Below are 22,365 nucleotides of genomic sequence, written 5' to 3'. Positions count from 1 at the left end.
TGAAGCCGCACTGTTATTTTTCTATTTCTATGCTTAGTGACCTGACAAGCATGTGTAATATTTTTTAGGGAAACCCAACCTTGCCAGCATCACGTTGTCTGTATCATCCTTGCCCCACTCCCAATATTTCCCAGGGTCCACAGCAAAGTGCAGAGGCAGCATTTTGTGTTCCGAGTCAGTGAGCGGGATCACCACTGCTGGTAGAGATGGAGGAGAGCAGTATTACAGAGAAGATTTAGTGTTCGGTAGACAGAAATATTTCCCAAAATCTGTTCCTTCACTTCCATCAACTCTGATACTGTTATGTGGACAAAGTTGATAGACCATTTATTGCCCATTTGTGCCTTTATTGCCTCTTGCTTGACTTCTTTGGGTGAGCAAAAGTTTTCATTATTTTTCCAAAATGTGTGTTAGGGGTAGATTACATCAAAGCTGTATTCTTTGGGGGTTTTTATATCTTCCTAAAGAAATGCCAATCGAGAAGCCTTCATGGGGCTGGGTATTGGAAAAGACCTCACGATGTGAAAAATATGATGATACGTGGTCAAGATGTTTCATTGTAATGTATTGTGACACGATATGATAAAGTACATCCTGCAATACTCGACATCATTTGAAGAAAACTTAAAAACAGAGCAGGAAATGAAACTCCCTGCCATGAAACATGGGTCAAAGTACAATTTTATCCTAACATGTTAAGACACAATGACAAAACTAGGAACTGGAATATTAAAACAGAACTGTCAAAAGAAAATACTGTGATATATTGCTGTACTGTCTTAATTGCACAGCCTTACACTTTCATCCAAACAACATTTTACTGAAATTCTGGCAACTCATCAGTTGGTTGCTTGGTGCTGAGCTGAAGAGATCACTTGATATTCTCAAAAGCCCAGTGGCCATTCGTCACCATGCTATAAACCACCGAGGTCTATATTAAAAAAAAGAAAAAAAGAAAAGAAAACACCAAGCAAGGGCACCAAGCTGTAAAGTTTCAGTCCTCGCAAGTAAACTCTGCACGTTAATAAATGCATCTTATTTAAGAGCAATTCTATTTCCGAAATCTTATCAGGGGGATCTGTTTACCTTGCTCTTTTGAACTGTCCTTCTGTTCCATGGAGACCAGGGCAGAAAAGTGCGCCTGGTCATACGCCAGGACCAGGGGCGAGCGATGGCACTTGGCAGCTGGTACTTCCAGCGGTAGGTAGATGCCTCCGAACGGGATGGGAGCAAAGGCTACAGAGGAAGAACAAGGACATTATACATCTGAAAATCGTGACCTCAGCCAACAAAGGAGACTAGGAGTCTAAATATAATGGGAAAAAACATCTATAAAATGAATCAAACACTTCACATGCACTTTGAAGAATTGCCAAAACCGGAGTAACGCAACGGCTACGACGATTGTTTGTTGAAAATTTATAGGTGTTGTTTCTGTTTCCTCACGGAAAAACTGTAGGTGATGTTTTGTGTGAAAATGAATGTAGACAGGCAAATTTAAACGACAGACTTGAACCTTAATGAGGTACAAAATAGGTGTAGTTAACTTCATTAGACCGAGTGAGGCAAGTCATGAATCACTGTCAGTCTAAGCGGTGTTTTGAATGCTTTCTTCTACCAAGCATGGTATTCAAGAGGAATCTGAGATACAAGGATAAAATATATGATGAAATTATGAATAACAGAATGGAATACATTATTTATTAGGAATCCCAGGCCTAAGGCAAACTTACCCTCTCCTCCGGAGTCCCTCAACATGGTATCTGCAACCACCACTATGGGCCTTCTGAGGACGTGAGCCAGGACAAAGACGTGAAACTCCTCTAAACTCTCATAAACCGGTTCATCCGAGGACTCCCCCCTGAAGACAACAACACAGTTAATAACCAAACTTTCAGGAGCACAGGCAGAAGACAAAGTTCCTTCACAAAAAATATGTGGATGGATTTTAGACGAGCCAAACATCAGATACCATGACACATACCGATACTGTCAACAGTTTTAAGGCAAATATATTTTGGGAACTGCAGATCTATGCACCCCACTGAGAATCTCAACTGACAAATTAACAATGAAGGCCCTTAATTTGGATTTTCTATCTGAGCTAAATCATTAATGTTATTGTTTAGGTGGAACTGTCCCTGCCTTGTCAACGCCAGAACTTTGATGGACTCTACCATGTGGGAAACAGACTTAAATGTGAAATTTGAAAACAAAAACAGACTCAGCTCAAACACGGAATACTGCTGACACTATTTCAACAAATCAGGGTTTGACGGCAGTCCTTGAGCATTCTTTTCTCACCGATTAAGTTCAATAAACAGAAACTATGTATTTAAGTACTTGTGAAGCCTTGTGTTATTGACAGGCATTCTGAAAAATGCGTAATAATGAGCCAACCGTTATAATAAGTTGCTTGTTTACAGAGAACAATGCTGGTGTGATGTTTCCCAGCGTTTCCTCAAATGAGGCGTGTGGCTCAAAGGCGACATCATCAGCCTCTGCAGTGAGCTGCTGCGCTGCACTGGTTGCTGTTTTTATATAGAAATCAATTTGATTCTGTGACCTCTACAATCAGTACAATTGGTTGAAACCCCCTGCCTCCCACACACACACACACACACACACACACACACCCACACCCCAACCTCCACCCATCTCTGCCCATTTTTATAGAGACAGTGTAATATTCCTAAGGTGAACAAGGTGTGTGCATGGGGCTTGTGTTTCACTGAGGGTGGGGCTCATCTCATACTCAACACACCATCATGCTGAAGGACGGAATGGTGAGAACATAAAATGACTCCGTCTCTGCTCCATTTAATGATATTCATCAAGTGTAATTGAAAGTTTTGCTTGACTTACCCATTGGTGCTGTTGGTGCTGTAGTGTATTCTCGGTTCACTAGAGGCTAGTTTCAAGAGTTCATTCCACTCTTTTTGCCATTCCTCCTCTGTGTACACCAGACCAGACTGAGGAGAGGGAAGGACACATTTGCCATTTCGAGAGGGAGTGTCAAATGTCACTAAAACATGCACTGACATTATGGTGTCTCACCACTGTAGTTCCATGCTGACAATTGAGGAAAGAGATCTAGCTTTTATGAACCCCTGTCTTGGATTCACAGTAGAAACAGAACTCTAGTAAAAAAAATCATGTTCATGTCAGGATATAAAAAATCCCACTCATGAACATTTTCCGCTGCATTCATGTCCCGATTCACCACAGTCAGACACATTCAGAGGAAACAGCTTCCTAGCAGCCACGGTCCTCTACTGTTGGTCCACTCCACTGAAGCGATTATGGTTAATTTGCTTAAGGACATGTCTGCGGTGACTTGTGAAGAATGGGAGTCATTCATAAGGCATCTCCTCTGTCTGTGTCTGCATGCTGTTTGTAAACACTTCACATACTTACTGTGCTCTAACGCTCACTTTAGCAGAACAGTCTCTGCAAAAAAAAAGTTTAAACAGCAGGGCAGTGACAAAACTGTCTTAAAACCACAGTTCGTTTTAAACATGGCCATCAGTTTATCGACACATCACAAAAAAACCAAAAACGACAAGCACCACCAGCTGCGAGTGAGAATCGAAAGAGAAAAAAAACAAAAAACAAAAAACCAAGCAACCACTGCCAACTCGGTGGAAGTTGTTTGATACCTACAACTCACTAAACCTGCAGTGCAAACTTTTTTAAATGTTTGTGGTTACAGAAGTTATACTATCTATTGCACTTACGCACACCTTCAGGTTTATGGTACTGACTCAGCTGACAGGCTCAAGAGGATACGTTCGCTGATATTATTTCATAAACCTGTTTCATCTCAATTAAAAAAAAAACCTGCATATTGCGTGATATCTGCAGCACTGCTAGAAAATGTCTAACTGAATGAGATTAATGGAACCAAAGGATAAACAAAACTACTGGGGGAAAAAAAAGGATTATATGTCTATGGATCCAGAACCAACATCCTCCAAGTACTGTCCATGCTGTTTCTGTGTTTTGAAGGAAATGCACTCATCAATGGTAGTGAGTTGTGTGCATTACACATATAAAACGGCCTGCTGCAGTTGTGTGAGTCGCTGCTGGCAGGCATGCAACGTCTAGCACAGGAAAAAGAAAATATAGGCCTTTACTTGTTCATTCCGCCTGTACGTTTCTCCCACGTGGTCACACGGAATCAAACAAGCAACACTTATATCACAAGTTCACAAGCTGTTCTATGTTTAGATTATCAACGCCCTCATACAGCCATCGCCGATGACCTAGAGAAATGTGCAGCCTCTATAACAGACCTCTTTGTTCTGCTGGGTCTGCTGCCACCTCCACCTGCGCTTCAGTGCCTCTCTCTCCAAACCATGATCCATCAGCGCATACAGGGATTTCCGCAGCATCAGATCCCGGTCGTGAAAGCCCCACATACCTAAATTATAAAATAAAATTGGGGCATTTAACATGTTTAAGAGACAAATCCGTCATTGTTTCCTACTTTTACTGAATGTTTTGCTTTTCTGGCTTTTATGTATAATTATCTTTAGAGTGCAGATTAAGCACATGGATATGAGTTCTGCATTTATTATCCAGGTGCTGTACCACAAGGTCTGCAACAATAATTGCATCATTAGTTTAGGGCATTATTCATTTTGAGAACTAGGACTCCTGAGTGGGCCATAAAAGGTAAATGACTGTGCAATGCAAAAGTGTAAAACAATTAGTGGTTAAGCTAATGGTGAACCTCTTTTAATGAATGCTAATGGAGTGCGGACATGCCCTGTATTGGGGTCTCTTGTTTAAAGGGTGTGTGATACTGACCCAGCGAGGCTGCGTGTAACAGACAGTTTCCATCTCCGCTTGTTGCCAGAGGCAGCAAACTCTGACAGTTTGGAACGACTTTCGTCCACCAGTTCAGCCGCCCTGCAGGCAAATAGGAAACATTTTACCCACCTGTTTGTATTATAAATATGGCAGGGTATAAATTCAAAACAATGGCTGAGGTAGTTGGAAAATGGATGTCACGTGACTTGAGTACTGAAATGCGATCACACGCCAAGCTTTACTTTATGTCAGCAGGCAAATAATATTCTTCCAAATGAATGGCAATGCTGTTTTTACATTAAAGTCAGATAAAGATGCACTTAAACGTCTACGCTGGTGGTGGCGACCGCTTCAAAGTAAAACTTCAACAAAGATTGTTTTCTGTGATTTCAGAACGAAGAGAGGACTGGTCGTGTCCATGGAGCTTGAAGCTAATGGTGACTGATGGATAACAACAACTACAGCAACAAAAATAAAAACAAAACTGGAATAATCCACATCTTCTTTATTCAGCACTATGCTCACTAATCCACAAACACTTGGATCTAAAAACTAGAGCCCATTCCGTTTCAACTGAATGCTACAGCTGTTTATAGCTAGTTTATTAGTCAATTCAAATTGTTTCTGGATTACTGCTAGACTGCATGCAGGTGGATAAAGAGGAAGAGGATTATATGAGATGATGTGCTCTAAAGTTTGCAAACAGATGTTTTTGGGCTGTCGTGTGCTTGTTTTGCTGCTGTAGCTTCAAGCTAAATATTCGCGGTTGGTTCTTTCTGCATTCTTGAGCCACAATGAAGAAATGAAGGAGGGAAAAAATGTCACTTTAACGTGCATGAAAACAGGATCTATTTCTACGGTTGATGCTTCTGTGCAAGCCACAGCGCTGAAATGTACGAGAGGTCTAATGGGTGTTAGAGCATCCAATGATGTTTGGTTGCAGCGGTACTTTCAGAGGCGGCTGTTTAATTTCAATGTACTGCCTCTGTAACTACATGCATCAAGAATGTGTGTGATTTTATGTAGCAAAAGTACCACTCCTACCAGCCACCCCTGGGCATTAAGCCAAGAAAATCACTGTGGGTTTTTAATTCATTTCCTCTCACCTGCATGCTCCAAGGCCACCATCATCGACTGCTCAATAAGGTCCCTCTCAATGAAGCCACGGAAGTCATCCCGGTACATGGTGAGGTCTGGCAGTTGGAAAGTGCACAAGGGTGTGTCCAGAAGTGGCTCACTACTGGTGCCTCCAGTGCTTGAGACGTGAGAACGGGCCAGGGAGACGATAGTTGAACTGGCATGGGAAATACCTCTTGAGAGACGCTTTTCTGTAGCTGGTAAAGTTGAGGAGAAAATGTGTTCAGTTAGCTTCAACTAGCTGGAGATTTGAGCATGTCCTCCTTGCTAGATGAAGACCAGGCGGCAGCTTTGTTTTCTATTTTCAAATTTATTGTTTTCTGCCCCAATCTATGCTGACTCAACTGGCATGACTTCCTCTGGAGCCGCATAAGGCTTTTAACATTGTTCGTACAAGCAGTGTTTTTCACTGCCTGCCCAACTTTGAGATGTAAAAACGTCCGAGTTCCCTTGTAACGAGCAAACTTAGACATTCAGGGAATCGGAGAAGGGAAACAAGAGACCAAGAATTCATCTGCTGCTATTACTGGTCATAACAGACTGAGGCTGCTTCACATCAGCGTGTGTCCTCATTCAATATCACTTACTGAGCCCCGCACCTTGAACTGCTGTATATCCATCAGGTCAATTTTATTATGCAACATAAAAACACTTCACTTGCTGGTGACCTCACCTTGCACCACTTCATCTTGACGGTGGAGTATAGGCCGCCCCACCCTGGCCATCTCCCTTTCTGGAGGCAGATATGCCCTCTCCTCCGTGAATGAATACGTCAGGTTCCCAGCATGCACCTGTCGTAGCTGCTCAAAGTCACTGAGGGCAGCAGTGAAGTCCCAGTTCTTGCCTACAGAGAGAGAGAGAGGGTAATAACATCTGTCTCGCAAGACAACCTGAACTTTTGTACCTTTCTATGTCGAGAAAATGACAAATCTTTAATTTAAAAGTTTAAATATTTACCGCAAGCCAAACCACAGCCTCTCTTATTTTATGTGAAGGCCACTGGCACATTCCTTGGCTTGGGTAAACATTAGTATTTGGAGCATGTCTCAGCTTGCTGCCTTGCTGCTGTACACTGTATTGCATGACATTACATTTTTAACCGATACTCTTATCTGCAACTTGTGTTGCTGCTAGGCAACAGCAACCCCATCAACTCCAGCTATACCTTCCTTCTGATGGTGTAATTAACAGTTAACAAGCCAGAAGCACAGAGACAGCAGCCAATTTGGCTTGCAGTTCAGAAAATCACCGCCTGTCTCCTTCACATAAAAACCTGTAAATTTTAGTTACTGCGCTAGTTAGTGGGTGCAACAAACACTCTGGGATGCTGAAGTTCCGCTACGGGAAAAAAAAAAAAGCAAAATGATTGAATTTAATTAGCTGGATTAGGAAATAAGATGGGATAAGTTTGGCGTTTAAACCGACGAGCTTGAAGTTCCAACTCCTTTCAGAAAGAGAATGAAAAAAAATATCAAAGAAAAAAGTGTGATTTGTCATAATCACCACTGTAGTGTGTCACTGTCTGTATTTAAAGGCTTTCAACACTCGAGTTCCACCCACACAAGCATTTTTCCTCATTTGCCTGATAAGACCTCCACTGAAGCTGCAGTCCGACCAGATTTTTATTCCCGTTATCTGTGAGAAACAGGACGAGACACATTTGCCTTTTGTTGCGCCGCTGTTCGAGTCCCCCACAGTTTTTGTTTAGGAGGAGGCTACAGACCTGAAGAGGCTCAAGCTGCCACCTGTAGAACCACCTGTTCACATCCTTGTCTGTCCATCAGTCTCTTCCCTTTCTCTCCCTCTTTATCTCTGTCCCTCTCTTTCTTTCTATATATCAGTTTTCCTCCATTATCTGTCTTTGTCTCTGCCCTGCTCTCCTGCTCTCTTTCCCTCCAACCAGTCAAAGCAGAAGGCCGTCCCCACTGATCCTGGATCTGCTCGACGTTCCTGCCAGTTAAACGGAAGGTTTTTGTCGCCACTGTTGCCATGATGTGCTTGCTGATGGAGAATTGTTGGGTTTTAAATTCACTGAAGGAGTGAGGTGCGGACCTGCTCTACTTGTAAAGTGTCATGAGATAACTTTTGTTGTGATTTGGCGCTATACAAATAAAATTGACATGACTTGACTTTAAAGCTCTACCCATGCACCCCATTCATGGCGGAACCTCGTTTGATTTCAACTTGAACAGAAGTCTAATTTACATTAATAAGAGAAATCAAACGAGAGAGTATTACCCTTTTATTTGCCTGATTAATATCACATTTTTGTTCAGTTCATAAATGGGGTTATTTATCGCACTTTTAAAACTTGTACTCGTCTATAATAATGTCTTAATCTATTATTTCTATTGCCCATGCAGATGGAAGGTCAGGTTAAGAGGCTGAAAACATGTCCTTCCAAAACAACTTGGCATGTCAGATTTCAGGACACTTGGATTACTTTGAAGGAGCAGTATGGAGGCATTTCAGGGTTTTATTATGTATATTATTACGTATATATATTCTTTAACATTTGAAAACTGCCCACTGTGTCAGTTGTTTGGGTGATTACTGTGATGACTTTTCCTGAGAAACTCCTGCAGTGTTTGTGTCATTAAAAACTTCATCTGAACTTCCATCAGCACGAGGGTGAAAAGAAAATGACTTAATATTCATTTTGGAGCGAACTGTCCCTTTGACAGTTACTGAAATCCTGATGAAATGATCCATTTGTATATGTTTCAATTTGAAAATGTTTCTTGAATACTCTCTTTTTATTTCCACTTAGATATCAATAAATGAACTGCTTTACATATGAACGCTGCGCCTACGGTCCTCTACAGTTCAAAAGCGACATTGACATTTCTGAAAATGCTAAAACCAAAGTCTGTTCAGTGGTTTAACAAGACATGGCACTGCTCTGACTGGAACTTACCCTCAAGCAGATCTCTGGCCAATCCAGGTTCAGCTCCAGTGGAACGGACAAAGTCGGACAGGACTGCGTCCATATCCACGGTCATGTGATCATGAATTCACAAGTTGGCAGGTTGCGTCCGGGCAGAGAAAAAGAGAAAAAAACAATTGGACTCTTCTCTCCCCTTTAGGGGAAAAAGGGGGTAGCACTCCTCTGCTCTACTCTACCAGCACCACCTGTAAAGACAACATAAAAATTAGGACAAGACCCACAGGAATCAACTCATCAGACGTAAAAGATCTTTCACAGTTCAATACGTCGCATGAAAGAGTTTCTGTTTTGACAACACTGAAGAAGCACACAGACATAGTGACCGTGCTCAACCCCTAAACTCAAGCTGGCTGTGGCCTGGGTGCTTCTGAACCTGACACCTCGGCAGTCACCTGTCCCACCAATGTCAACAGCTCTGGTGCACAAATGGAACAGGTTCCCAAAAGTGTGGATGGGAATTTCTATTAAATCCCGATAAAAGGTCAAATTATACACGTTTTAAAATAAAGCTGCTCATTAGTCTTGATGATCATGGAACTTAAGCGTCAAGTTGGATTTCCCGGTGCTTTTAAAATGAGCTCTTGTGAATTCAGACAAGGCTGTCAGTATCATGGCTTGTACTGACATTGTCCTATTGAACTCATTTTTAATCGTCTGGTCAATTAAATAATTATCTTCTTTTGTGATACATGTGCATTACGCACCGCTGCACAACATGCTCCTCTGACGCAACTGTCAGTCAACAACAACAACGAAACACCTGCTGAACAAGAAGTGTATGAAAGAAGCGGGACTTTCTGTTTTTCTCAGGTCAGAGAAGCACGCAATGCAACCCACTCAGTAGATGGGGAGACTGTCGTATCATCGCTAGATTTTATTCCAGTGAACACAATGTGCCAATATGCTAATCCTCCTCATGTTTCACAAAATACTGACACATAAAGTGGCGGTGGTGTTAGCCTGGTTTATCAGGTCGTCGGATCAAAACATAGAACACAATTTCTACACTGAACTCTTTGTGTACTTCATATTTAAATGTGACAAGGCTTAAAAAAATATTTCCGAGAAAATTCCGATGTTTAATTTCAAGCATTTCTGTTGATATACATTTTGGCACCGATACTTTAACATGCACTTCTCTATATCAGTCCCAGTTATCAGCATTCAGACTGGCCTTTCTAATAACCAAGCCTGACATAAACAAAACAAAAAACAAAGCATAGCATAGGAGTTGACTTGTTGACAATATTACTTCAGTCAGTGAGGACTGGAGCTCAATCAAAAACAACCCCTTGAATGTAGCTGGAGTGATGGAATTTTCTCTGCAATAAAAACACTTAACCAAGGGTCTATGAGGAATTATTTCAAAACACTTAAAACTATGCATAGGAGACCCCCAGTGCTTTATGTGAAGTGTCCAACAAACAGGAAAGACCATGTCTGCTTTCAAAGATCTTTGGAGTCAGATCAGGATAGTAAATAACCGTATACATGCCAGCGTGATTGGATTTGTATCTTCATTATCAACAAGAATTTCAGATTTAGATGATGTATAAAAAAAGTACAAGTTTAAAGTGGTTTAGGTCTGTAAATGGACCTCAATGTTGTACTTGTTTCAAATTTCACTGAGCAGTCGGCAGTGGCATACGGGGAGGGGGGGGGGGGGATGCCTTTGAAATCAATTAACTAATTTCACTCTTCAAAATTCAATGCCAGATCCACAAGAGGCACTTGGGTCCAGCACTGAACTCAATAGAGAAACATTATCAAGACAGAAAGAAAGGAGGAGTCAGCATCACCGCAGCGTCGGCACAAAGGATGTAGAGGGTCGATGCACAGTCAGACAAAAGGCATGAATCAGAGTGACCCTGGCTAAAAAGACGCATCAATGGAGGCCAGGCCAAAGCTATAGAAGCGCTATTTTACCAGCAGAGACACTCTGAACATAACCACAGTCAGACAGTTACAACAGCTCTGTAACACTTTTCCTTCCACCGCCCCATGCTGCTGGGTTAGTTTACTGCCATACATGTGCTCAACGATAAACCATATTGATAGAATCCAAGAAAGTCTGCATAAAGCAGTCTTTCAAATGTTTCTCATGTCTTCACGTCTCTGGTGAAAAAGCAAAGACGTCCAACCCATGATTATGAATCTGTATCATAAGTTATATGGTAACAGTAGCACTGTTTATCAGGGTATTTAAAAATAGCTACAGGGTCTCATTACTGTCATGAACTAATTCTGCTGTGCAGATTTTGATGGCATATGATCATTCTCAGGATTTTATTGGTTATACAAAGCTTCATTTGTCACCACAATCAGTCCAACAGCTGAGTTTCTGCACGAGAGACATTCCACTAACGCTGCTGTCATTGGCGATGGCAGGCAGCGGACAGGACACGGAGGCTCCAACTGCCCGATAGAGGTGTGAATCAAAATGCAATACTACATACCAAAGTGCCACCAAAAGAAGGTTTTAAGGTGTTAAACACATTGGATTGTGCTCAACACTGGTACAAATGAATCTGAATTGTCAAATCAGAAAATTAAAAAAAAAAAAAAAAAAGTTGTACACCCTTTCAAAGAGCAATAAACCTTTAATTCAGTTTAAATTCCAAAGTATATCAGCAGTATGGGGCTGAGATAAATATCTAAACACTCTGACTGCAGACTCCAGTCAGGACCTAACTGATGTTTGATCGAGCTCTTCCTTCGGGTCAAATTTGAGAGTGACTGAGCGTCACTGTAGCAAGTACATGAGATGAGATGCTATTATCTGCTTTGGAACATCGTCTTTCACGCTGTGGGCTGGCATTGTAGCTTGAAAAATCAAGCCCCCCCCAAAAAATTCTGTTGGAGCTCAATCCGTGACACCAGATGTAGGTCCCTGCTCAACCTGAATTTCTATGGTTTATTAGAACATTTAAGGTTTGGGCGAGTTAGTTCAGCAGACTAAGGTCATGCTCTTCCATGTTTTATGATAGTGCCAAGCTGCAAGTCTGCTCATATCTAATTTTCTTGGGAGAATTGAACATCTGCAGTCTTCTCCTGACCTGAGCGCGACCTATTGCAGCAATTCTGTGCTGGACACAGTTCAGGCAGAGAATCAAAACTCTAGGGCTACTTCTATCATAGGCAGTGAGATGATATATGCATATGCAGTGGAATGCTGCACTCTGGACCCCAACTGTCTTAAAGAGGAGCTCTGCAGTGCTGCAATGCTATGAGGCTGTTGGGAAACCGCAGTGGCTATATGGATCAGATTCATTTAGCCAATACAGATCAAGTAACATGTTTAGATGTGATCTTATGGCGTAAAAATATAGAGATTTAAATTCAGCATCCAAATGAATTCATGACATGAATGACGACAGCGACTATGGGGTTTATTTTGCTGTAAACTAATTTCAGTCACCTTGAAATACTAGACCTGCCTAATCCAGTCTTGACTGACTTTTATCTGCCCACAGTCATCTATTCCCATCCATCCCATGGTTCATCCACCACCCAGTGCTCTCCGCCTCATCTCTGACTCAGTGAAACCGTTTCCACTGTGCCTGATGAGTCACGAGTTTACTCTTCTTGCACTTCTCTATCATTCTCTCGCTTCATGCTCTCGCTCTACCTCCCTCAGCTTCTCTATCATTATTAAAAGCTTAACGTGAGCACGAAGAAGTGAAAAATTCAGCACAAAAGGCCTTCCTCAGCCAGCAGGGTAGTTTTATAGCATTCTCTGTAAAGCCAGGCATTAGCAGTCTCCCTGGCTCGGTCAACTAACAGTTTTTGCAGTTTGTCAGTAGACCTCAGTCAGACAAATGAAACGTGTTCAGCCTGACAAGAGCACTGCATCAAAAACAGCAGGAGTGACCATGTTGCTACCAGCGAGAAGATGTAATATGAACCACTGTGGGAAGTCCAGTCTGACATTATCACATCATGCCAGGAAACCATGGCTCCACACACTAAGCATAAAGTTTTGATGATTTTCTCTTCGTTCTCAATGTTAACAGTACAATGGCACAGTGTACCACGTGTGTCCGTACACATTTGATTAGCTAAGGTTTGTCTGTTGATGGTGTACCCAGCAGCACTGAGCCAGGATCAACCTGCATTACTCCACCCACTAATAAACACCGGTCCAGTAGTCTGATTGAATTGCATGAATGTTCGCTTGACACAGAGCTATTGTCACACATGTGGGTGATCTGAAAGGATCAGAAAGAGTCATGTGACCTATCTTGACCCTTGACCTGACCTCGGGTTGAGGACAGGATGAATGCTGGCGGGATGGGGTAAACAGGTGTCACGGGCAGGATAGGGCTGCAGCAAATGATTGTATTTTTATTCAAAAATCTGCAGATTATTTACTTGGTTAACTGTTTGATGTATAAATTCAGAGATAAAGCAGAAAATCAGAGAGGAGCTGCTGCAACCTCAGTCGCCTTTGGGTGAGAGGTGGAGTTCACTCTGAAAAGGGCCCCAGTCACACACTGAGACTAGGGTTGGCAGTCGCAGTGCAGTTCATGATACAATGCTATTGTGACACTTCACCCATGATATAACACAGGTATTGCTATATAGCGACAGTGTAATAATCTATATATTACAACATCATTCATCTGTGATTAACACCTACAGAACCTGCCTGCTGGTTCTGGATTTTTGCTGTAAGGCAACATGCTATCTGCCCTTTTTATGGATTCAACTGATTCGGATGCAGAGTCGGAGGGACATTCCGTATATCTTATTGATCTGGTTTTGATCTGATAGGAAGAATACTGATCCTCTGCTCTGGTTTCCTTTCATTCTTTACACAACCTGACCAATTATTCTATCTTGTTATATGACGGCCACATGTTTGCAGGCACCAGAGCTCAGAAATATCCTCTCCATCAAACAAAGAGAAGCAAGTGTCCACCTCTCAAAGTGCAACGGCACTGAAGCACTGATCATCCACTCTGTCATGAAAAATTACACAATATATCTTTTTTCATCAAAACATTACGTTTTTGTTTGGTGGCCAAAAGTGGCAAATAAAAAAATCTATTTAAGAAAGACCATGTGTGGTTTACTGGCTACGGAGATCAGTAGTGCTGCCAACATGGGGCAGCCCGTGATTTGTGTCTGGGATGGCTGAGCTTTTGTCTGGCAGGAGGGCTTACGTAACAGGAGCTGCTGACAACACGTGGGTGCCGAGCTGAGGGCTGAGAGAATGGCCTAGATCACGGAGCGACACAGAGGTCACCGCAGCCCACTGCATCAGCCCTTGGTGGAACGACAAGGGTCAATTCACTGCTAGGACTGGACACACAAGTTTGTTTTGGTAGCCTTTAGACTGTTCATGAGGGAAACATTTGATCAACTTCTGGAATTCAAGCCTTCACATTTGTTAGTTGCAGCAGAAGGGAGAAACACCATATTTTACTGTTGACCGATGAGGACTGTTGGTGTTAATCCACAAGGGCGTCGTTCTCTTCTGGTGGAGTTCAACGTGCCAAGTTCTGCCTGAAAAAGCCAAGATCGGCTTGCTTTGAGACACCTGAATCTCTGTCATTTGCTAAAACGTATTACTTGGTCCATGTCTATCGCTTTCTCTTTTTAACAATGCGAGGCCTTCTCAACTGGATCTCTTTTGTGTTGTTGTCAACAATGTATTGTTATTGTCATTGTTACTCAGAGCAGCGCTGGGAACATGCACAGCTACGCTCAGCAAACTATAATAATGAACAAGTAAAGTATAGTAAAATACAGACACATCAGCCAAGTACTGGTCAGTTTGCCTTGTTGACCTACGTCGCCAAATCTGATGGCATTGACAGACGGCGGTGGCCAGTTTGTACTTGTTAATGTTGAAGGTCATATTAAATGTTGTCTAAAAATCGTATTGGATACGAGCAAAAATAAAACCCCAAGGCTATCTGCATTGGTCAAATTATTTTACACATCTGAAACAATACCAGCCAGGAAATCAATCAACTTGAAGTCTACTGTGCCAAAAGTGTGTCAGTGCTTTTTACTGCTTCGTCATGCTTCATTTGTAGGCTACTCATGCAAGGTTACAAGCTATGGTATTATCAGAACATTAAAAGAACATGAGGAGAACCCTCCAAGTACAAATTTTTGATGGAATTTCCACACGGATGTTCCGGGCCACCTGCCCTTCCTACTTATTAGAACATCCAAAAACTACAAACTACTGTCCAGCTTTGGTAAGATATAATTTGATACCACTTCTCATTTAAAAAAATCTCTTCTGTAATTTGTTGCCATAAAAGTGGAAACATCAGAAAAAACTATTTTGTTTAAAAATGAATGTCCATCCTGTGTTGAATACGTTGTTTTACATTTGGGTCACGAGTTGTGTCTTAGCACAACCTGCTTCTCTGCATGGCTGTAAAACTACCCTCGATATAGCAGACCCGCATGAAAAAGGACTGCAATCTGCCTACACACGAGCTTTGCTTTACCGTTAAAACTGAAAGGAGCCGGGTCAAAGAACAAGAGGAAGATAGAGCATCTGAATAGACAGTCAACAATGACCTGAGCCGGCCACAGTGTCTACACAGGCTGCAAATGCTCACAAAAGAATCCACGTTGGCAGAGCAGCAGGTTTTCATTTATCAGCCAGGGTGATATATTGGTGCGTATAAGCCAATTGTGCGTTCAATTGCTGGATCTATAAACACAGCTACTGTTATGCGCAATAGCAGGGAAGTGCTGCTGTGTTTGACGTTTTTATGCATGTGTCTAGAGTTTTGAAGGCTAAGCTACACCTATCACAGAAATTCCAAGCTCTGACTTAGAATAACAACATAAGACTGATTGACAAACTACACCAGTGTTGAGGAATGAAACTCTTTCCTGTCTCTACAAATTCCCATTAGCAGCTACCTGTACTCCCTGCTTTGTACCAAGGTGGGAAGGTCTTGCTCTCTCCTACCACCACTAGTATGGACACACTTATCACCTCTGCTAAACCAGCCTCACCTTCTTGCGCTACTTGCACTTTATCTCATTACTCATTATGCTTTTACAAGGCGGATGGTGCTGTTACTGTCCCCGAGCACACAGGAAAGGTTTATGTGATAAAGCAAAAATAGAGCTGCTACATTTATGGATATCATCATTCCTTTTCTGACCAGTAAAAGGAAAAGAGGACAAGTTAGTTGTCCACATTTGGTCAAGTCTCACCACCTACTATGGAAATAATAAAGTCATCCTCAAGGCTTGTCTTCCCCTGAGTCATTTTACCAGTCGTCTGCATCATGCTCTGATGACAGAGCAGCATTCTACCATCCCTAAATATCTGTGTGTCCACCCACTTCTCAATTTATCACCTGCACTTACTTGTACAACTTATTAAATAGGAAATTCTGTAATAAAGACTAGTATCTGCTCTCCAATGACAAATCACCAATATTCAGAAAAAAAGTAGTGGATGGAAACAGGAATTATTCACATTTTCTTTTGCTGACTTTCTGAAAATTCAGTTAAAACTTGTGCTATATTTGAATGGAACCCTGACTATTGAATAAGAGCCTGCTCTCCTCCGTGTTCTAGAAATAGCGTTAGCAGTGAACAATCGATCACTGTAAACACTTTACTGAAGGAGGGAAAATAAAGGTATGGCAAGATGGTTGTCCTTCAGCTGTCTTTATCTGTGGAGTGCTGTAATCTGGTTATTGACAGAGCTTGAGTCAGCCTACACTGGCTCATTACGTAACATGAGTGGAGCTATTGCTAGGAAGGAGGCTGATCAATTCTAGGCTAAGGAATGGCAGAATATGAAGCCCTTTGCCCTGTTCTGCCAAAGTTTCTGTCAGCTTAACAGAGAAGCGTGCTGGCACGGCCAGCTAAGGGATGTGCAGCCTCAGTCCCTCTTGACATCATTAGCAAACCAGGTTGAAACAGAAAGGGCTAGTCATCTTATCCACAGGCCCTACAGCTATAGACAAGAAAGTGCACAACTGAGCCTGCAATGCAAAATCTTTGCTTGGGTTGCAGTGGAGAAAAAGCACAGGTTATCTCACCAGTCTTCAAGGGCATCCGGGTGCACTATATGATCAGTGTAACGTTGGCATATTATTTTTCAAGAGCTTGCATAATCCCAAAGTATTGCATTGTAAATACAGCCTCAGGCTTGCACTGTAGCGGGCCACTGCAGATAGAGGTTTGTACAGCAAAGTGAGTCATTGCTCTTCCTCCTTTTTCAAAGTCAAGCATTTTTTTTTTTTAATATATCTGTCATAAAGGAGGAAGACGTTAAATCTACCTTTAAGTGAGAAAAGGACACAGTACACAACATAAAAAAAATACAAGCTCGGCACAAGCAGTTGCTCTGCTTGTAAACTGCTGCATCTCTAATACTACCATCCCTTTCTCGTAGTTTACATCTCAGAAATCAATACACCAAAAGGTATGACCACTTCCCTGCATGAAAGGGAATATACGAGTGAGCTGGTCACTGGAGAAATATCAGTCAAACCCACTGAGCTCCAATCAAACAACATGTACCCAGAGCAGCTGGAGCTCGTGGGTTGTTTCAAATCAGTTACCTTGGATTTATGTGAATCCGACAAAACCTTTGGCCCTTTTATGCAAAGAATCCAAATCCTCCCAATTAACACTTGAATGATCTTTTTTCATCAGCTTTCAAAGTAAGAAGTGCCGGGCCTACCTAAATGTTTTAAAAATTGCTTAAACTGTTGGAATAATATAATCACTTTGCAATATAATATCATGTTTTTCCTTTGCTTTTTCCTTTCGCCCAATTAAGATGAATAACATTTTTCCAGTGTGACACATGAAGCATTCCAACCCTGATGAATGCTTGACCACCAGCTGTGGGCGTTTGTGTGTGTAATGCGTAACAAAACAAGCATGAATGCATAGAGGGCTGATGTCAGAGATTCCACACCGTGCTTGCTTGTCCTCTCGGACCTCATGCCACTGAGGCCAGTCAAGTCTAAAAGCTGTCCAGTCATAACACAAAAATTTGCCAAGTCTAACCTCCCTCTCACGTCCTCCCCATCCAAATTGATGGCTCAGAAATATCCCAAACTGAAACATATAATCTCAGCAGCCAGAGCTCAAGGCAAACGAGGTGAATTCAACCTCACTTTTATTGTTTGGAGTGAGTGGGAGCCTAAAGATGTAGGGCGATGATAACAGTCGCTTTGAACTTGAATGACGGAGCTACTACAACCAATTAAATTCAACGAATCTTTAAGTTTTCACAGAATCCACACATCAATCCGTGATAGCTCAGGGTGTGTGTGTGTGTGAGTTGAAAATCATCTTTTATCAGTATTGTTCATAAGGACACGATTCTCAATTGCACCAAGAGTTGATCATGAATCTAAACCCGAGTGCTAACAACTGTGTAAGCTATCACACACACACAGAAAATTACCACCTAATCTCTATGTTGCTAGGATTACATCAACCTCCTGTTTCAGACGGTCTAAAAATATTTCACTCATGTCACTGTGTAGATTTCCAAAGCAGCCACAAACTGACAATTAGTCACTGGGAACAAAACTTCCTGGTGAACGCCTAAGTGCTCAATAATCATATTGGTGACATCATACGCTCTTTAGGGCTTGACACCAAAGTACCCACCCAATTTAGACTTCATGTCTATTTTTGGGGCGGCACTGTTCTTATGAACTAAGCTGAGACCCTGGTTGTTAAGTAGACCTGAACACAAGATAGTGTGTGGGGTTACAGACTTAGGAAAAGTTCTGAGATTAATCCAAGCCTGCCCATAGTCCAAAGTTCAAGGAATCTATTTCGTGAGCATTAAACATATGGTGTACTATGTAATCATGCACGGATAATAAAAGAGACAGTTCCAGCAGAGCAGGGGGGGAAAAAAGGATTGTGTTCTAGATGTACTAATGGGGCGTGGCTTCACACAAAACCTCTTATTCACTGGAAGTCAGAGTGCTTCGTTCCTTTCAGCCAAATGTGGACCTGAACACCACTTGCTAACATAAAGGGGAGCTGAGTAATAACAACAAAGTTCAGCCAGCTCAAACGGGCAGTCAAACTCCAGCGCACTGTTTATCAAAGTGTCTGAGAGCTGATGTCATGGTGCAGCAGTCCATGTAGCAAAGATGTTTGAATTCACTGCTCCCTAAAAAGCTGCACAGCATGCTTGAAGCAAGACATTTTTCAGGATAAAAGCTTGTTCAGAAGCTATTTTAACAACAAAATGTGATCTCCAGACCAAAGGTTTGCTTCTCAAAAAGGATAAAGTCATGACTGTAATCCATCCATCGTCATCTTCCACTTATTCCTACACATTAAGGGTCGCGGGGGGGCTGGAGCCTATCCCAGCGTCAACGGGCGAGAGGCGGGGTACACCCTGGACAGGTCGCCAGTCCATCGCAGGGCCAACATAGAGAGACGAACAACCATTCACACTCACAGTCACACCTACGGTCAATTTAGAGTATCAATCAGCCTCGTCCCCAATTGCATGTTTTTGGACTGTGGGAGGAAGCCGGAGTACCCGGAGAGAACCCACGCAGACACGGGGAGAACATGCAAACTCCACACAGAAAGATCCCGTGCCTGAGCCGGGACTCGAACCCGGAAACTTCTTGCTGTGAGGCCACAGTGCTGACCACTGCACCACCGTGCAGCCCCTGACTGTAATCCTTTTCTCATAAATAAATAGGACACACCGCACCTTTGCCTCTACAAAAAAAAAAGAAAAAAAAAAGACGGATGCTTCTGAGGTGCTCTGGTAGCCTGCTGGTTAAAAAACATACCATGCAACTGCAACATCTGCCATTCACTTCTGGCCACAGACCTTTTTTTGCATATTATACCCCTCTATCTATTTGTGTTTCCTGTCAGAAAACTTCAAAAAAGCAAGAAAAACAGAGGAGCAACAGATGCATTGCAGCTATGCTTGAGATAACTTAAAGCTAGTTAGTATGCCCATGATGTAGAATTTTCATCGAAGGGGTGCGTGATAATATCTGTAAATGTCCAATTTAGCTTAAGTCTCTTCTTTGCAACAAATGATGAAGAAACAATGTTGTAAATATATGATCTACGGGCTTTTCCACATGTTTTGGAAGTGAAGACAAATGTTACTTTTTCTCTTCACTGTGAAAATTACATGAACTTGTGCTTTATACAGATATCAGTAAATATCAGCTACCTGTGATATTAGTTACAAATAACAAATATCTGCAAAAAAAAAAATCCAGTATTGAAAATCAATAATCTATTGGTACATCGTTTCACTTGGTTGAAAAATTCAATGTACTGCGATTCAAATTTAAGGCATCTGACATAGCTATGATTCAGTCTTGAAAGCATTTTTGAGCACTACTGGGTCTCCTAACATTTAAAGTAAAATGAAGCGACATTTATTGCAGTCGTTTTTGTATCCATATCATCCACTTGTTGCTGTGCTGTGCTGTTCGCTTTCTTCCAGTTCCTGCATCTGGTCTATTAAAGCAGGTCCCGGGGTAACTCAGCGCATGTCACCGCTGTCAAGCCCAGCAATCATTAGTCAAGGAGTGCTAATTAATAGCCTTATGAAGCAGCAGGCTTCCCTACGTGCTACAGGGATCTCTACATGGCATTCCCACATTCCACACACGCTGCAATGACAACATTACATGGTGGACAGCGTCAGTGCTGTTGACACCTGAAACAGCCAGTCCTGAAACAGAAAATGTAAAGCAGGTATCTGATACCAGGAGGGAGTGAGAGAAGTGGAAACTAATCTGCCACCAATGCTTTACCGTGCACAAATGAAACCCAACACAAGAGTGACTGCTGGAAAGTGCTTCTGCCTCTCAAAGACAGGAGCAGAGTAGTAGAACACTAAATTGCTTCACACAGTGAACATTATGTGCTGGTTTCCTGAAAGCTGCCAATATAAATTTCAGACTCTGCGAGTGAAGAGCCCTCATTCTTCCCTGATGGCTTCTTCATTGATTTTTGTCCTTTTTGAAGAAATGCAAGCCTCTGCAACCATCTGAGCACTGCCCACTAAGGGCCTGCATCCACATTGTGTTTTATCTACCATAAAAGCTGAACTGAAAGAAGCTTGCCCTTATACTTCAAATGAGATACATTAACAATAGTGACATCCCTCTATCACAGCACAGAAAATAGAGGATCCTCCTGTAACTGTTAGACGGAGCCTGGTTCCTGGCATATTCTGGACTAACTAAGCAACTTCTGCTCCAAAAAGTTGTCAGTATCCTTTCCAGAGCACAGACAACATTCAGGGTGTTGAGCAACCCCATCAAGCGTCTGCAGTCAGTTGTGGCATCTGCTACATCTAATAAATGACTGGTGGCCAGAAATGGAGCGGGACAGAGAACACCTTTCTGAAAGGTTCCTCCTCTCTGGGAACAAATTGGAAAGAGATGCAGGCAAAACAATGCGATACAGACTCGGGCCCTTATTGATAGCCAAGTGCATGATAATTCAGCAGTGCTACACTGGATCCCCACAAGGCCACAGCTGTTGATTAACTACGATAACAATGTAGCCATAATCTTGGCAAACATGCGGTTTAACCCAAATTAATCATACCAATCAGATATGATCAGATCTGATCGGACATGAACTTGGCCTGATTAAGTTGACTTCAAATTTAAAGGAAGTTTAACAGGAGGACGTGACGCCTCGGCTACGTGACAGCACCTTTAGTTTACAGACACTGACTTGTTTTGAATGCAGCAACCTCACGACCACTTTTTGATTTTTGCATGTTATCAAGTTACTCACAGGATTAACCCAGTTTAGCAAACGCTGATACGATCTGCTGCCGCTGACATTTGCCATTTTAACCAGAGTTAAATCATCGGTCAGCGGCTGCTACAAATTAGAGAGTGCAAGCTAAATGTTTGTCCACTGATACTCACTGCCAGTGTGAAAGAGAAAGTCAGTGGTGAGCAGATCTGTGTAGTTTGCCAACCAGGATATCAGAGTTCAGATAATCGCACCAGTGCCTGAATAATTTTTCACCATGATCACAAACCCCAAATTTCACTCCTAAATAGGAGAGAAGCTGTTTATCTGTAACAGTAGCAGCAAGCTGAGGAGGAGGAGAAGAATGGAGTTTGAGCTGCTTTCTTTTCTTTCTTTTTTTTGGCTGATATTTGCTGATATGCTTCCCTTCTAAATATGCACTGATCAGCCCTGGAACAAATCCTAGGGGTTAGCTGAGGACATTTTTAGTTAAAAACATCTACCAAGTAATGTGCGATGGAGACAACAGGCTCTAAGTTCCAAAACCCAAAAGACTTCAGTTTAGTTTTGGAAAGATTTTAATGAATTTCTGGAGAAACGCAAGACATTTTATTCTCCACAAAATAAACTGCAAGCCTTAGCATCTTTTCAGGCTAAAATCTGAGTATTCTTTAAACAAGGAAATATGATAACAAAAGATCAAAAGCTGCTAAACTTTCAGTTTCACCTTGTTT

General features: G+C 42.0%; 1 protein-coding gene across 2 annotated transcripts in view; it reads right to left on the bottom strand.

The window, feature by feature from the left end:
- otud7b (OTU deubiquitinase 7B) overlaps positions 1-22,365 on the bottom strand; it is a 36,995-nt gene that overhangs the window by 8,397 nt on the left and 6,233 nt on the right. The window contains exons 2-10 of one of the 2 annotated variants that reach the window (XM_086217835.1): positions 8,870-9,084; positions 6,626-6,796; positions 5,922-6,149; positions 4,813-4,914; positions 4,296-4,423; positions 2,866-2,972; positions 1,734-1,861; positions 1,087-1,236; positions 80-197 (exon numbers count right to left, since the gene is read on the bottom strand). In XM_086217835.1, the coding sequence (XP_086073961.1) occupies positions 80-197; positions 1,087-1,236; positions 1,734-1,861; positions 2,866-2,972; positions 4,296-4,423; positions 4,813-4,914; positions 5,922-6,149; positions 6,626-6,796; positions 8,870-8,954 (1,217 nt within the window). In that variant the 5' untranslated portion in view covers positions 8,955-9,084. The remainder of the gene's footprint in view (positions 1-79; positions 198-1,086; positions 1,237-1,733; positions 1,862-2,865; positions 2,973-4,295; positions 4,424-4,812; positions 4,915-5,921; positions 6,150-6,625; positions 6,797-8,869; positions 9,085-22,365) is intronic. The other variant, XM_086217836.1, reaches the window with a different exon arrangement.

The sequence above is a fragment of the Aulostomus chinensis genome, chromosome 11 (assembly GCF_037954235.1).
Source record: "Aulostomus chinensis isolate RoL2024-O1b breed Wild chromosome 11, RoL_Achi_v1.0, whole genome shotgun sequence".
NCBI lineage: Eukaryota > Metazoa > Chordata > Actinopteri > Syngnathiformes > Aulostomidae > Aulostomus > Aulostomus chinensis.
Note: the sequence above shows the minus strand (reverse complement) of the source record. Positions and strands in the feature narration are given on the sequence as shown.